Raw genomic sequence first — 17780 nt, forward strand, 5'->3', positions numbered from 1 at the left:
ACTTGTTGTTTCATGAGAAAATTCAGCTCAAACTTGATAGAATAAAAAATGTTCAGAGGAAGAGAAAGCCTCATTGTAAGTGCCTTAAGGAAGCCCTGGCTCTGTAAAGTCCACCTTCATGACACAATATCCCCACAGCTCAACCAAAGGCACATCCAGAGCAATTTGGCATAAGAGGCTGATTGCCCAGGGAAAGGCAAGAGAATTTGGCAGAGATAAGATACTGTGCCAGCATTTCTGACACAGTAAGAGTGACTCTACCATGCATCTGTTTCTCTGTGGAAGCTGAATCTGCCCGTGACAAGGTCAATTTTGAGAAAGGTTGGTATTAAAAGATTATGCTCCCTCCATCCTCTCACTGAGGTTATGCTAATTATTACAGGGAGCAAAGGAATTCTTTGATCCTCCAAGTCCTTCTCCCCTCACAAGGTGACTGGCTGCCGGCACAGCACCGAAGGGACAGCATAGCATATCCTAATTCCATAACTGTGGAATCAGCCATTTTCAACCTTGAAATTTAACCCTAAGAAATTGAGTATGCAGTAATCCACATAATCCAGGCCTCTAACACCTGTCTCTCTTCCAACTAATCTCGCCATCCTTCATCATGACACATCTTAATTTAGAGTCCTATCTGCTAAGGTCAGTGTATAAATGGATGTTCAGGAGTTGCAACAAGTACTTGCTTTGTGAGCTCTGTAAGACGCAGAAATATCAACAGAGAGCACAGCTCTTCACCAGTGACAGACAAACAATCTTTACAAATGCTCTAGGAAGCACTGAGGAGAAAGAAAGAATAAATAAATAAATAAGTATCGTGTAGCCCCAGATAATGCGATCTGCTGGTATTAAGTTTTCTCCTGAAGGAGTTAAGTATATACCAGCTGCTCTACATTAAACCGAGCTGGCATTTTAAATCATGCAAATTAGCTGAGCTCCCATCCATTGCAGCCCAGCATTTAACAGCATTGCTGTAAATGACACAAAGTACTGGCCAAACCAAGCCCTGCCATTTCAGCTGCTGTCAGAGAGGAAAGGAGGAGGGAGGGGGAGTAACTGCTCTGAGTGATGCTGCAGCTATTCACAAGATGTTTACAAGAGCCTCCTTCCACCACAGGTATTGTTTGCATGACTGAATGTGCCCGTGTGCATGGAAAGCCTGAGGCTTTTATTGTTGAAAATCCATTTATATAAGCTACTAAGAACCACTGCAAAATTATCTAAAATTAAATTATTTGCCAGTGGAACACTGAAATTTAAAATCTCTTAATGCTAAACAATAAACACTGAGTGGATCTGAAGGGTCATTGGCTCAGAACACTGACACAGTGGCCAACAGAAAGCCAAGGGTAGCATCAGTCCCCACCATCACATCCAACACCAATGGACGTTTCTCAGACTGTGAAGGGAACAGGTGAAAATCTGTGTTTGTTCAACACAAACCTGTCTTCCACTGAATCTGAGAGGATTTGTTCAGGAGGCAGAAAAGAGGGCTAAATCTTATCTATTTCACATTGCTGTGGCCAAGAAATTAAGTTGCTATTAACAAGTGTAGGAGCTTCACAGACTTTTTTTTATTATTACTATTTCAGGTTCCTTGTTGAGTAATCTGCTCAACAAGGGGAAGGTGGAATTAATTCTTGTGTTAAAAATAAGATACAGCTGCCTTGCTATCCAACCTGATCAACCAAACTTCCAGTGGACATGACCCAGGGGCATTACATCCCACTGCACAACACTGCATATGCATCACAGAATCACTCCATGTGGCCCAAACCCTACCAGGGAAAGGCCAAAAGGCATCTTACAGGCAAGAAAGGAAAATCTTCACTGCTGCAGTGTGGGAAGTTGTCTCTGACTGCTTGGAAACGGGATCCTAGGCAACCACTGCTCTTCCCTCTTGAAAAGCAAAAGTGGTTTGGTTCAGTGAATAGGCAAATTCATACAATTCCTCTGGAGAGGCTGTGTAGGGATAAACAGGATGCTCCACACTAGAGGACAGGCACCTTTCTGCCAGCTTTCTTTGGCAGTGCCCATCTGGCAAATTACCATGGAGGATCAGACTCCTGTGTGCTCCAGGGTCCATCCTGGAGGAGTAAGACACAGCAATGCCAAAAATACTCCTTCCCAAAATATCTGTCCAAGTTAAGCCCCAGACAAGTCTGGAATATGTAGGGCTGTCCTGAGAAGCAGACTGATCTGTGGTTATTGACCAAGCAGAGAGAAACCCATTTCTAAGCTGTTGCTTCAAATGGTCAATGCACATTTGATCTTGAAACACACGTGACATTTTTTAAATTAGTTCTTAAATATCCGTAGGACTCTTGCAAATGAAGAATAATTTAAAACAGAATCAAATTCATCTTGCCAGACTGATCCATTAATTAGTGTCTCCATCAGCTACAAAGTTGCACACTGATCTTTGTGGAGGTAAGTGTGTCCTCTACATCTGTTCCAAGTCTCAAACCTCCAACAGCGACAGACAGATACTGTTCAAAGTTTAAATTCTTGAAGAAAATGTAACTTTGTATCATGCTATATTGACTTAAGAATGACTTCTGACTCCAAAAGACACGACACCAATCTTTGTATCCGCTTGATCATACAACACTGTGCCTCACAGCTGTCTATCTGCCAGAGGAAGCAAATTTGTTAGAGCCCTTGTACAAGTTAATTAGAAATGACTTCCTGGTAATTAATGTCATAACCTGAGAAACAGCCAAAATAGATGTGACGTGGAAAGACAGCTGTTAGTCTTTTGAAAGTACTTGTACAAAAGCAGCATTTAGCTTTTCGATACTAAAGTTACCCGTATTCTCTAACAGTGGACACGGCTCAAGTGGAGATGGCTAAAATAAAAGGAATATGCTTCTAAATATTTGTTACAACATATACAAGTATAATAAAATCTCAGTATCCATGTTCACCATAACATGGATGAAGCTACATCAGCAACATGAAATCCTACCTAAGGTATTAATTTGTTCTGCCAATGGACAAGTATATAGAATTATAGATGGCAAAAAAATACAATGTAATAGTTTCTGGTCAGCATTTCCAGTAAAGATGAGCAATCCTATCAGAGAAGACTCACCTCATTATGGGCCTCTGGGACCACCATGCCTTAGTACCCAACCTTCCCTCTCTCAAGGCATGGAGGGAACAGCACCTCAAGCACTTTGTCCTCCACTCCTGTGAGCTCCTAGAGCTTGAAGGAAGGACCAGAAGTATTTAGAATTCTTGAATAGGTAGAAAATTACCACTTTCAAAGAAAACACTGATGAATCTACCAACTTACTGCCCAAGAATTGATGTTTCACAGACCTGACCACGTTTTCTTGCCAAGCAAAGCACTACTGCTACCAACTAACACCTGCCAATCCTTACTTACTTGGTCTTTACAGCCCATAAGTTTTCCTCCTTGCTTGTGTAAAAATAAAACCTCAACATTACTGGTGGCAAGTGGCTCACAAACCTTCTTTACAGCTGTTAGCTCCTCCAAATCAGCCTTACTACTGTCTGTACCTACACCATAAACATGAACTCACAAGACACTTTGCGATTATATCATGCTGGTCATTACAAAAAGGATAGGAGAGAAGAAATGGATCGATGTTAGTGACAGAACAGGTAAAATACGGACAATCAGGGACTTTTTCCAACTGTGAAAGAGAGGATAAGGGAACTTGTAGCCATTGCTGTAGAGAAAAAAAAACACATGAGGAAAAGGACTAAGGAAACCTTCAAGACAAGGGATGAACACAGGCTAAAAAGCAAGTAAACAAGACACTGTGAAGATATGATGATATGCCAGTCCAAAACTGAACATGCATGGGGGAAAGAGTCCTGGTAAAAGTGTATTTTCATATACAGAAGTTGGATATTTTTTCCCTTCATGCATTGTTTTTCCCACACATTGCTTCCAGTTCAAAAATAACCCAAAATTAAAATGAAAAATAATCCAAGTATAACACACCTAAAAATACTTTCAAGAGGCAAAAAAAAAAGATTGAATCAGAATAAAACAGATCTCAGCCTGTTTCAAAATAAGAAGTGACCTGTTTTCTCATTTATTTTAATACGTGGTTTATTTTTTAAAGTTTTAGCAGTTATTTCCATGCCTATGCTTTGCAAAACTGAAGAAACTGAGACTGTTTCCACAAACTATTTCAGAAAAAAACAATTTACAGATAAAATTAGAGGCATACAACTAGTGCCAAGTGTTTGACTGAATTCCAGTTCTTGGTGAATGGAAAACCAGCAGCCTCCTGTTACAAAATGTACCAACAGTTCATGTCTAATAATACACATAATAACTAACCATTTATATACTTAAATACAGCTGTATCTAAAATATTAAGCAGGGTATTTTTAGCCAGGTGAATTTCTCAGGAGAATGAAATTCTACAGTTTGTTGCAAGGAAAAAATAGAGCAATGGGTTAAAATTTTAAGAGCGTCTCTTGATTTATACCAGAATAAAAGTAGAAGGTTTAGCCCCAAAGCTTAAATAAGCAAAAAGCATCCTTTCATTAAAGGCCCAGCTATCGCTTCATTCATAACTGTATCTTCTTAAACAGCATTTAAAATATTTATTCTGTTGCAAATTTGGAAAGTTCAAACAAAATAATTATTGATTTAAGTAGCCCCTTAATTTCTCCTGCTTTGGGTAGGAAAAGGGGACTTGTAGGCTAGAAGCATTAAAATAGTCTAGAAATTAATCTACAGTTAATTACAAATTAACTACAAATAATCCACAACTTATTCAGACATTGAAATCTAGTGGTGAGACAATCTGGAAAATAAAATTACAGAGTAGATGATGTTTCTCAAAGGACTCTTCACAGGAAATTAAAACCAGCCAACACCAACCCTGAATTTCCAAAATCAAGAACTGAATCCACCCTTTCTATCTCAATAAATAAAGGCTTTCTTTTCTGATATCCTCTGGATAGGCAAAAAGAGCACCAGTGGTGTAGGTCTCATAATTTTATTTCTTTTGGATACTTCTCAAATAATTGAAACTTGAGAAAGGTTCATGATTTGTTTACCAGACCTCTTCAAAATTTGATTTATTTTTTTTTATCTTTTTGAGAACTGAAGCTCAAGTTCAGTGCCAGGAGCTTTTAAAATCAATACCCGTTGTTCTCCTCTACTAATACCCCTATACCTCTCTCTTGGGTGTCACTGTACATCAGGTGTCACAGCAGAAGGTGATAAAACTTACTTGCTACAACAGGGACAAAAAAAGGGAGAGTGTTCCCTGAAGAAATTCAGCTTTACAGAGTAAACTAACAGTTTCAAGGACAGAAGGAGAACACATGGACACCATATGCATAAGCATTTTGAACTGTTAACTAATAGCAGCAAAGGAGAAAGATAATCTAATATCAGGGGACTAGCTTGTAATTTTCTATAGCATTGCAGACCTTCTGACCTTGGGTAAGTTTCTTTGTGCCTCAGCCATCCATTTATAAAATAAGAACAATATCCCAACCTCTAAGGAGTGCTCTTAGGTTAAGTATATTAAAATTTGGAAGCCCCTTTGATATATGTGTGTGTATGTAAATAAATAATATGTGTATATATAAAAATATTTATATATGCCCTAGTAGGAGAGATCAGAGAAATAACATAAATAAATAAACCAGAAGCAGGAAAAAAGGACATATTAAATGAGTGTTTCAAAAACATTAGCATAGACCATAAAAACTTGACTGAATTCAACAGCAGCATTATTAGTTCAAGTAGAAATATCCTTGGAGATCCCATCTTGGGCAATTCTACATTAAAGGTACTGAACTTGGGAAGGAACAGCACACAGTGAGCAAATGCTCTTTTATTCAAGAACTGTCACAATTAGACTGAAATCAGAGGGAAAAAAAATATCTTCCAGTACAATTGAAAGCTGAATGGAACTTTGAGTCCAAGTGACCCTTCGCATATTCTAAATGAAAACCCAATGATTAAAGAACCTTCTGAATTTATGGCACAATCTTATACCTTTTGTTCAAATGCAGGGCATTAGAAAGGGTAGCTCTTCATATGAAAAGAGATCACTGAAAAGCCCATGCTAATAATCACAATAAAACAACTAAACAATAAAACAATAAAACAATTGTTTTCTATCTGGTAACATTTCATCTGGAGCAATCCCCCAACAATTTATATTTACCAGTATGTATCTATAAATACATCAAAACACTGTATTCATAAATAGAAGAGAATTTGGCTACTTAATAGCCTCAGATTGCATATGGTGTGTAAAAAAAAAAAATCCATCAGAAAGGAAGATACAGCAAGGGCTTTTTTGTAGGAATGTACTTGGGTACTTAACTATAATCATATAAACAAGATAATTAATACTAATTTCAAATTTCTTTTGTGCTTATATAAATTTTGATAGCCTGAATCCATAGTTTTTCTTAGCCTCTCCCAACATTTCAGTGAAATTAATCCTTTGTTCACAAAGGATGTAATCTCATTTGATTTCTTTCAACATTGCAAAAAGCCATCTTTTCTGTTAAAGTTATCGGTGTGACTGACCACATTTCTCATAATTTCTTTTATAATTATCTCAGCAGCAGCAGCAGCACCAGCGAGACCAAATTTCACACCACTGAGGCAGCTCACGTGATGGCATTGAAACCAATCAATGTTCATCTGACTTTAAACTGGCTCCAGATAAAGATTTGCTTGAATCCTGTCCCTTCTCAAGATGGTTTGGTAGTCAAGCTGTGAAGCCCAGTATCACACACAAAAATGGCCAATGCATGTGAGAAAGGAAGGCACAATTTCTCTGCAATATGCCCTATTAATCTTTCTCTCTATGAGCTTCACATTAGCAAGACAGTGACACGGAGGTATAATGGCTTCTGGAGAAGTTAATTAAAATATAGAAAAGTAATTACTAATATCTGAACTATATGGCTTCATTTGGATTGCTAATGGCATGGGAACAGGGGGATTGAGGCAGAGAAGGAAACCTTACAGCCAACAGATCTCAAGTCACGTGTGCTCATCAACAGCTGATGTGAACCTAAATTTGAAGTGTGGAAAAATACTGGAGGAACCCATTAATTAATCAGCTTGAGAGCAGCACATAGCTGACTGAAAAACTCCCTGAAATGTGTCAGCAGCATGTTGTCAACCTGGGAATGCCTATCCAGTAGATTTTTTTGCAGAGAGCTGGAATGGAGCTTCTCTGCCAATTCCATTCCACAGCCTTGTCATTACTTGGACTACAGAATGCGTAGTGGAGAAAAAAATATGGACATTTTCAATCTCCATAGGTATTGCAAATGTTTTTGGAGCACACCCCAGATGTAGATGATCTTCACAAATTAGGAAAGAAAAACTAAATCACTAGAAGCAAAAGCTAATGTAAGATTGGAAAATAGGGAGATCTAGAACACCCCAAACTTAGACTGCCCCAGATCTATGCTGCCCAACTCAACAAGATCTTCACAAATTGGGAAAGCAACATGAAGAAAAATCTAGCTGAGTAAGGGAGCTTTATTTCAGACAATGATACGTAATCAAAGAGTTCAGTAGATAACACGAAGAGTTGTAAGAGTTCTAGAAATCCTGTAAAAGAACTAGGTTTGCTTAGTGTAGAGAAAGAGAAAAGTGAGTGAAAATGTAACACCCAGTGAGCACCTGCCTGCCATGTTCACCAGGAGAGGGGAACTCCCTAGTTTTCAGCAAATGAATATTGCAAAGAAGTTTGCAAAGAAATAACAAGTCCTACCCTAAGCCCTCCCTGCCAAACACTAAGCACAGTTATAGGCAATTACTGAATACACCATACTTTAATACCAGGTTAACAGTCTGTTAACTTGAAGTGTTTTAGTGGAAGGGTGGGATCACCACTTAACAAGGGCCCAGTGCCTTTAGGGTTGCTCAGGTACTGAAGATACGGTGATTACTTTTTTAGTCTTCCAGAGAAAAGAAAATCAAGAAGCTCGAGAATACAACATAGCAGCAATAACACAGTAATTAAATCCATGATCTCCTTCATTGGCATTCCAATAACGTGGCAACAGACTGCATTCCTGGAACGGCATCTCCTTCTTGCATCTGCAAGGAACAATTACACCATGGCCACTGACTCCTAGCTGGCAATGACTTCTGTCTTAAATAACTAATGCAAATTTAGTAGCCAAATACATCCGACTTTTTCAGAATCACTAATAAATACCAGTTTGTAGATGAGAGATCACTATCTTGGCCATCCCTTGATGGAAGTTTCTCTGGTAACAAAGTTAAATATTTCCAAAACAACGCTCTCTAAATATGGCTTCAATTTATTGGCGGTGTTTTCAAATTAGACAAAATAAGCACCAGTGCAACAGTCGGATAATGTTGTGCACAACACAGGGATTTTAATATGGAAAATTAATGGAGTGTGTATATCAGTAACAGTAAAATAGGAACGATACTGCCATGATTCATCGACCTAAGATTTCCGACTAGCATTTACAATGGGCTTGATGCTAAACCCTCAGACCTTTCTTTGGAAAGTGCCTCTGAAATACTCCAAAGAATGCTTTTTTATAAATTGCACAGCATTTTAAATAACACATTGCCCATATATGGCCTTAAAGCACAAAACTTCTAGTTAGTATAAAATCCAGTTTACACATATAAAACCATATCAAGAGCAACAAAAAAATTAGCAAAGCATTTAGAAGTTTTCACTGATACCACATTTGTAAGTGGGACATCCTGATTTTTAGCAGTTTTTAACATTTGGTGCTTTAATGAATACCACCCTGCAGTGCTCATGTTCTCTGAAGAATCAGGCTCAAGAAAGGTACTACCTGGCACCCAAAAAGCTCATGAAGTATATAAGTGGCTTGAAACATGCTAAACAGCATTAGAACCATGGTCTAGTGTCCTCACATTCTGGTCAATGCACCAGACACAGCCTCTTCTCCAGAATAATCAGTCAACTAGCACAGGGAAAGGGCAAACACAAAATCAAAGTGGAAGTGTATATATATATATATATATATATGTCACGATGGAAGGGGGAAATTCAATGGGATAAAAAGCAACTCCTCACAATACTTCCAGAACCGAGAGAATTGATCCAAGTGACACAATCTCTCTCTAATTCTCCCTCCACCTACACAGGAGGATATCATGTCCTTCCCTGTGGGCTGAAAATTCCACATAGGGACCAAGATCTACAAAAGACAGGTGCCAAACAGTCAGCATTGTGGGATCTAAACCCAAAATTCCACTGTAAGAATACACCTTCCCTCCCTCACAGGTGATGCCAGGTGCCTGCACAGTAAAATGGTGAGGGCCACATTGGTGGCTTCAGATGAACTATGCAGAAGAAGCAGTGATCACCCTTAGAGGACATGTCTATGATTCTCAACACCTGGTACAGTGTTTAAGACTAACCCTTACCAGGCTTATTATCAGAAAACACTTCTATATCTGATGCAACTGGAAGGCCTTCCAAGATAAAAATGCTTCTGCTGCTGACATATCATTGTGGCAGCTCTCCATCCATCTTGCTCCTCCCCCTGGGGAAGAGGAACAGTAGAAAAAGGGAAGAACAGTGCCCCTCGACAAACATACTGGAAAAATCTCCTGTTCAAATGAACCACCTGAAGGCAGAACCCTGCATGCTTATGTGGGCAGAAGGATCAAAGTTGGATCAATAGAAACAACAAAAAATAACTGTGTTTATTCAGATAAATGGATAGTAAAACAAGTCTCACTGGTTCACACCTTAAAAGGTGCTGGTCATCTGCTCAGACTGCTATCCAGAGAAGGTTACTGAGAAGCAAGCTTAAGAATTCTCCTGCTGCCGGAAGTTATTAAAAAAATGGAAAATTACTGACATTTCTTTGGCCAAAATCACTCCCTGTTTAAATACGAGTTAGCATAAAGACCCTTTCATCATCAGGATAAAAAAAATGGGGTTTGTTCCACATCTGTAGAAAGGTTAAAACCACCATAGCGTTGCCCCTACTGCTGCAACCAGCTCCCACTGGTAGGATCTCTCTGAGCATAATCTGTCACAAGATGATAAACTATTTCTGAATACAATCACTTTTGCAGGAATACAGAATTCTATGCAGAAAACCATGGCATGTCTAAAGAAAAAAGCAGCAGATAATGCAATTCGCTGACGTTTCATAATCACAAGGACAGACTCTGCACAAGTGAAAGGGAGCACTTGATTCTCCCATAAGGGCAAGATGTGATGTGCAGGTTGGTCTGTCTGCTGCCACCACCCTGCCACCAATGCTTGGCTGTCTCCTTCTCCGCTCTCAGTCCCTCAGGAACTGCTACAGTCATATTTGTCTGGCCTGAGCAGCCCAATACGTCACCCTGTCTACCAGCAACGAAACTGCAGCACATCCTAAAATCAGGGCATGCGGTCAAACGCGCCCAATCAGTAGTCACATTTGTCTGAGAGAATAGGGTTACGAGGACATAGCTTTCAAATCTAGATGGTAGGGATGATCCATTATTCCTTGAGGAAGGAAAATAACAGGTAAGTTATCTGTTATCATTTCCCTACCCCATATAATGGTATCACCGTCACCGGACTCAAGAGTGGTAGCAGCAGCATGTAATGTATATAGCTGTTGCCAAAATACATCACCCTGCTATACAGTGATCTCTGTATAATGGTGATCAATTCTGCTTGCTGCAGCACACCATCTGCTTTGCTCCCACTGTAGTACACTCCACACACTATATTTCTCACGCTGCTGCAGAGTACACCAGGGCGCAGGCAGGACAAGGCAATCTGGAAAGCCACCCTGGAAATGTTACTATGAGACAAAAACTAAACGAGCTGAAGAACGTACATTTCTCCTCCCTATACAATAAGCAACATATATAACGATACACAACTGATACAGATTAAAGGAAAATCAAAAAAATGTGTATTGATAATGTGTTGCATCTGTGATGTCATGCACATATAGCGTTATAACAGGCAATTCCACTCGAGTGTTCATTTCCTACATAATCTGTTTCATTTAGCTGTACTGAATGACAGGTATATCGTAATTTAGCATGAAGCACTGCCTCCCATTCACTCCCCACACAACTACAAATACAAAATGTTCACACAACTAGTGCTCTGGTACAGTACATGACCAAACACAAAACACATTAATAACAACCAGCAATCTTTCCCCAGCCCAGACACAACCCAGCCGTCACACTTAGCACCTACATAAAGAACACAAAGAACACACCCCATAAACAACATCTCTACAGTCTCCCTTCTGCAAATCCCCCCAGGTTCAAGCAAAGGTGACAGAGAAGGCAACACAGGCAAAAAGCGCATGCAGCCCCATCCCTGACAACCCCACCTCAGCTCATCATGCTGACAAAATTACACATGCCACTATGTGGAATATAAAACATCCCACCACTTCAGACAGATGTTAGCACACACACACATCCCTTCTCACACTGCTATTTACCCCAGAAAACCTGCGGCACACTTTCAACACAGAAACAAATTCTCACATACACCTCCCCAGCATTTGGTGCCTTCTAACCTGTGTGTCAAATCCATTTTCTACCGAGCTAATCTTCCTTGCTGGGAGTCCATCTCCTGCGTTTTCTTGTCCATTAGAAGATTTGAGAGGAATCTGGCTGGAATACAATGGCTTCGTCACCTCCACCTTGTTCCCAAACTTCAGGTAGCAGGGCTGTGGGATGGTCCTGGCCGTTGGGACATGCAGGATTGGAACAGCGCTGTGTACGGGTTTAGGTAGTCCCGATTTCATTTTGGAGGCTACCAGGATGGCTGGCATTTTCTCTTTCTGCTTTCCTAACACGTTTTCTGTCAGCAGCAGCAACGGCAGAGACAGCAGGCAGGGAGAGAGAAAAAGACACGTTGGGGAGGCTGCTCTACACTAAGGCAGGCTGGTTACTGCAGAGATCTCCAAAACCAGTTTAGAATTTGAAACTAACAATAAAATCAACTGGAAAAAACAAAACCAAAAACAAACAACACCACTTTCAGCCTAATATATCTCCCAGCTCTATGCCAGCCTTCCACCTGTTTCCTCTGTTTTTATTTTCAGTTCTTCACCACTGTCCTCTTTCCTATTTCTGCTATTTAACTTGCTCTGTCCTTTCTCTATCTGACTCTTGTAATTTTCTTGCCTGGAAATGAGAGACTTTCACTCCATTATCTTGTCACTGCATCTCCAAAGTGAGGCATCCTTTAGAACAGAAAAAAAAAGGAACCTGCTGCTGCATATGCTTCCCCTTCCATACGCACTAGAGAGTGAGTGAGCAGGATTTCCAGCTTAAGATGTCTTTCTTCAGTCTTAGCCAAGAAGCAGATGTAGCTCAGTGTGTTAATGACTGATGCCCTTGGATACGAGCCTTAGAAAATCAAGCCTCTTAAGCCTAAATAGCTGTGAACAGGACAACGATGCTGTAACAGAAGGAGAAACGTCCACTTACAGCGATTTTAAATCAAAATATGTCAGTGGCCACAGAATGTCCCAGCTCCCCCAGTGCTGAGCATAAAAAGCTGGAAAGGGGGGGGGGGGGAGGAAAATTAAAAATAAAAACGATTCAGCTGGCAGAGGGAAGGGAAAGCAGCCGGCAGCTCATGTTCCCTCCCGCAGTGGAGCGGGCTCCCGCCCGGCGCTGCTCGGCGCATCCCGGGGGGGCCGGGACCAGCCAGGCGGGAGGCGGCGGCTGCCCGGCCCTGCCGGCACGGAGCGGGCAGGGCGGGCCCTGGATTGGTTCTGCCCGCTCCGAGTAGGAACAAAAAAATAATTAAAAAAAATAAATAAAAATAAATCTCTCCCTCTCTCCGCAAGGGGAGGAGCGGCTTCGGCTCCCGCGGCGGGCAGAGAGACCCGCAGGGCGGTGGGGTCTGGAGGGATGCTCCGACGGGCTGGAGGGATACTCCCGCGGCGAGCTGCGGACCCGTTTCTTTTCAAAATTTAAAAAAAAAAAAAAAAAAATAAATTCAAATCAAAGCACCTGGAGGTGACTCATTGTTCGTGGCTGTTCGGGAAAACTCCCGCTGCCAGCATCAACAGGAATTTGAATAAGCGCAATGAGTAATCCGGCCCTATTATAGCAACACTTGGCTTTGGGGAGGCTTTCAGTGTCACAGGTTGGTTCCTCATGCTGCTCTGCGGATGCCAGGATCCCCCATTCCTGCCCACCCTGACACATTTCAGAGCTGCACATATCCCTCTTCCTGCCCACACCTGAACCATCCTTGACAGAGGATTATCAGCATGGAAATCAAGGCATCAAGAGATGCCTTCAGACTGTATGGGGACGGGGGGCTTAGCACCAGGATATACAGTGCCTCAATGCCCACTTTTCAGGTAGCCTGTAAGGGCAGGCAAAGGTTTTGACTTACTATAAGAAAGACGTTGAGGAGCGGGAGTGTGTCCAGAGAAGGGAATGGAGCTGGGGAAGGGGGCTGGAACAAAAATGTGATGAGGAGCAGCTGAGGGAGTTGGGGGGGCTCAGCCTGGAGAAAAGGCAGCTCGGGGGGGGACCTTCTCACTCTCTACAAATACCTGAAAGGAGACCGTAGCCAGGTGGGAGTTGGTCTCTTCTCCCAAGTAAGAAGCGATAGGATGAGAGGAAATGGCCTCAAGTTGTGCCAGGGGAGGTTTAGATTGGATATTAGGAAAATTTCTTCACTGAAAGGATTGTCAGGCATTGGAACTGTGTACCCAAGGAAATGTTAAAAAAACACGTGGATGTGGCACTTTGGGGCCTTGGTGCAGTGGTAACATGGCAGCGCTGGGGTAACAGCTGGACTCGATGATCTTGGAGGTATTTTCCAACCTTAGCGATTCTGTCATTATATTCAGGGAGGGGAGGGTGTCTCAGAATAATATTCTCAAAACCAATGTGAGACACAGAAGAGAAAGGTGCATTTAAATCACTTCCCCATCACAGCCTCAAACAGGGGCACTTCCTTCATCTCCTTATTATCACCTCATCCACTGCCTGAATACTGAACTCTAAACCACTGCCTGGGTGGCAAGGACAAGAACAATCCCAGCAAGGAGAGAGAATCATAGAGTGGTTTGGGTTGGAAGGGACCTGAAAGGTCATCTAGTTCCAACCCTCCTGCCATGGGCAGGGACACCTTCCACTAGACCAGGTTGCTCCAAGCCCCGTACAACCTGGCCTTGAGCACTTCCAGGGATTGGGCATCCAGAGAAGCCATGAACCTACCCTTGAAATATCTGAAATACACAGTGGGTGAGCATCCAACCCACAGAGCTGCTGAGCAGGACAGAGGAGGCCCCCACTGCCCTGCCCCAACCAGGCTGCAAGCAGTGCTCAGGGAAGGAAGGCCCAGTTACGCTCAGTGACTCATTTCAAGGGGAGCTGGGACACCTATTTGACTTTTTTAGGAAGTTTTAAATGTGCAAACCCCAGGTTTTTCTATCTGAGACTCTTTCAGATAGAAAAATGAAGCATTTCTAGATTGTATAGTAGGCGCCTCTAGGATTAGGTATCAGGACTAGGAGAGCATTTTAGGAAATGGAATGAGATGAGACCTGCATGCTGGATCCTTCTGCAGATGTCATCTTAAATAATTACCCAAGGTTACATAGTTAATAAGTGGCAAAACTGAAAATTAAAGTCAGAAATTGTGCTCTACTCCTTATAAAGTACAATTCTTCCACAACTTCACAATATAAAGTGTAATTCAAGTTCCCACCATACACATAAAGCTCACATGTTGAGTTTTGGTTGTTGCTGGCATTTTTCAGCACATCTGCTCTCACATGTACCAGTTCTCTAGGCTGTTTTGTAGTAACTAGAAAATTACAAATTTTTTTGTAGCTGTTTTTATAAGCAACTGCTTTCGCCCCAGTCTCTTTATCCACTAATCTCAGATTGGAAACTGCACATCCCTGTTCATCCACATCACTGAGATCCCACTGAGACAAATCTTCTAGTGTTCTGTCATAGCCACCCACAATGGCAGCTTAAACACAACTATGTAGAAAATTTCAAAACCCTACAACTCGATAAAGAATGTAAAATTTACCATCTGAAAGGACTGGTAGTCATGGGAGCAGAAATGTGTCAATGCTCCATCCTTCAGTGCTGAGAACTCAGCCCTGCTAGCTAAGAGAAGGTTGGGCTGAAATATGAAGAACTTGAAAAAGATCCAAGTCTGAAAACAAGGCTAATTTTAGGTCTGTAGTATAAAATAGTAAAGTTTAAAAGCAATTAGAAGATCTAATTGACAGCTTTATGCTCTGTTCTTCACTTGCATGTTTTATGAGGTTCAGGCCACCAATCCCTGATGGACACAATTTGCCAATTTTTTGTTGTTCTGTTTTCATCTTGGAAAACTGGCTGGGTTACAGGATACCAAAACAGCCACAAAGTTCATTTGACCAAAAGGAAAGGATTCCTTTCATTGCTCCTTTAACAATTATGGAATTTGATCCTTTGATGATGGTGAATTGAATATTCCACAGTTCTTTCAGACACTTAAGGGAGTCTTACTGATTTCTCAGTCCTTTCTTCTCGACTGAAGATGGTGTCTTCTGAACTCAGTCTATGCTCCTGACAGTTATTTTGCCAAATCAATAAAATGGACATATTCTTTACCAAAGCTTAGTGTAAATTCTTGATAGCACATTTGAAGAGTGACCTAAAATTACTGCTTCTCTGACGGATTCAGTAAAAACCAGCTATTTAAGAGAAAAGTTTATATTTAATAATCCTTTGTCATCTAATATCTGGGGTTTTTTTTAACATTACACAAATTTTGCTTTATATATCTAAAAAGCACAGCAAAATGGCACTGAAATGCAAGCTACTGTATCCAGTGGCAGTGGTGTCATACTATGAGGTCATAAATTACATGACATTACAGCCTTTATCTTGCCACTGGCTGCCGCAAGAGAGGAGCCCCAAAGAAAAGATACAAGGACTCCCTGAAACAACATCTCAGCCTTGGCCATATTGATCAATATAACTGGTCTACTCTAGCCTCCAATCGGGAGGTCTGGAGACACACCATCTATAACGCTGCTGCTCCCTTTGAGAACGCACGTAGGATCACTCTCGAGGAGAAAAGACAATGCAGAAAGAATCGTGTCTTGCAGAATATACCACCTAAGGAGTCTTTCTGCTGTGCCTTTTGCAACTGGACGTGTCTATCTCATATTGGCCTTATTAGCCACCAGCGTGCTTGCAACAAATGTGGATAGAGCCTTTCCCAAATCTTCGTTCGGGAAGGCTAGCCATGATGATGATGATGATGATGACAGCCTTTATTTGCAAAGATGGGCAACATCAATTCCAGTCTATCTTTGGAAGTGACTAGTTTGTGGTTTGTTTGGGGGTTTTTGGTTTTTTGTTTGTTGGGTTTTTTTAAATAAATTGATTTTATCTGTCTTTAAGTCTAGGATTTTAAAAAGAAACTACTTTTCTGGGACAGTCAATAGGATCTGGGAACCTGCCTTTCTTATCTGTTTTGAAAAGCCCAACCAGTTTTCCTTCCCCCTGTTTTGAATCACACAAATTTTTGTGTCTAAGCTAGGAGCAAGTAATCTTAAAAAGCAGGCAAATTATCTAAACGAAAAGCAAGAGCTTCATTCCTTCCTGCCACAAATGTCAGATTAGCCACTAACTAGAGGAAATTCCCTTGCAGTTTTAAGTCCGATGAGTATCTTTGCCTGAATAACCACAGCATCCCCCCTTATCTGCCTGTAGACCAGCCAGCATCCACCCACTCCACACATGGGGGATTTATGGAAGTGAAAATGCTATAAACAAGCACTTCACTTTCCTGTTAGAAAAGAAAAACCAACCCACAATGAAAGCATAACAAACCCTAGTGATTTGGCTTATACAACTGATTTTGAAGCTCAGAAGGTATCATTGCTCCGGATTCAGGCTGTGGCTACTTAGCAGGACACAGTGTCAACTCAAGTGCCAAGACTCTGGTGTTGAGAACCAGCTTAATACTCTCAAAATTTTAGTGAGCAGACTCATGTGAACTGAAGAACTTAATATATCAGTGGAAACTATTTGAATACTCTGTAGTTCAAGAGCTTGCAGGCAAGTCAGCACACTGCCCAAAACAAAACCAGTAAACAGAACAAAAGCCCAGGGTTGACTGCTCTTGAACAGATGATCTTTATGAATGAGATGAATGTTTCTGGAACAGTAAAACTATTGAAGCTGCTTCCACGGCTCATACACTATCAATTAACAACTGAAGAGGGTCTCTAGACCCAAGTGGAAAGAAAATGCCTGTATGGATTGCATGCAGATATTCCAAGTAAAATTAAAAGTTTGATGAAATGTAGCAAAGGATCAGAGAATCAGACCTTCCTTTCAACTTGTGGTTAATATTCACCTTCAGTGAGCCAAATGTTACATTAGTGTAAGTGGAAAAACTATGCAGAATTATGCTATCAATTAGAACACCTCATTAGCTGGTCTGGTGACTCAGAACTGCTGATGGAACTAAACTTAAGGCTTGAAAATACCTTGATCAATGTTATCCCCAGCTTTTAGGCATTAAGGATGTATCTGAAATCTCCCAGAAAATCGTTTCAAGCTGATGTGAATATTCCTAAAATGTCACCAACCATGTAGTGTCAAAATCAGAGAGTTTAACTGTACTCACAAAACCCTTCTCAGCAATCTTTACTACAGCCAGGCAGCCAGCTGTCCTATAGACTATGGGCATGTTCAGTTTTGGCAGAACTCCATCAATTTAAGTGAAGTTACCACAGGAATAAATATGGATCTATTTTTGGTC

At 41.1% G+C, this 17780-nt stretch overlaps 1 protein-coding gene across 1 annotated transcript in view; it reads right to left on the reverse strand.

The window, feature by feature from the left end:
- Positions 1-12445, reverse strand: part of NAV2 (neuron navigator 2) — a 216284-nt gene extending 203839 nt beyond the window's left edge. The window contains 1 exon segment of the mRNA XM_032690358.1: positions 11542-12445. Within this exon segment, the coding sequence (XP_032546249.1) occupies positions 11542-11799 (258 nt within the window). The 5' untranslated portion in view covers positions 11800-12445.
- Positions 12446-17780: the final 5335 nt, after the last annotated feature.

Source organism: Chiroxiphia lanceolata, chromosome 6, assembly GCF_009829145.1.
Source record: "Chiroxiphia lanceolata isolate bChiLan1 chromosome 6, bChiLan1.pri, whole genome shotgun sequence".
In the NCBI taxonomy this organism is placed as follows: Eukaryota; Metazoa; Chordata; class Aves; order Passeriformes; family Pipridae; genus Chiroxiphia; species Chiroxiphia lanceolata.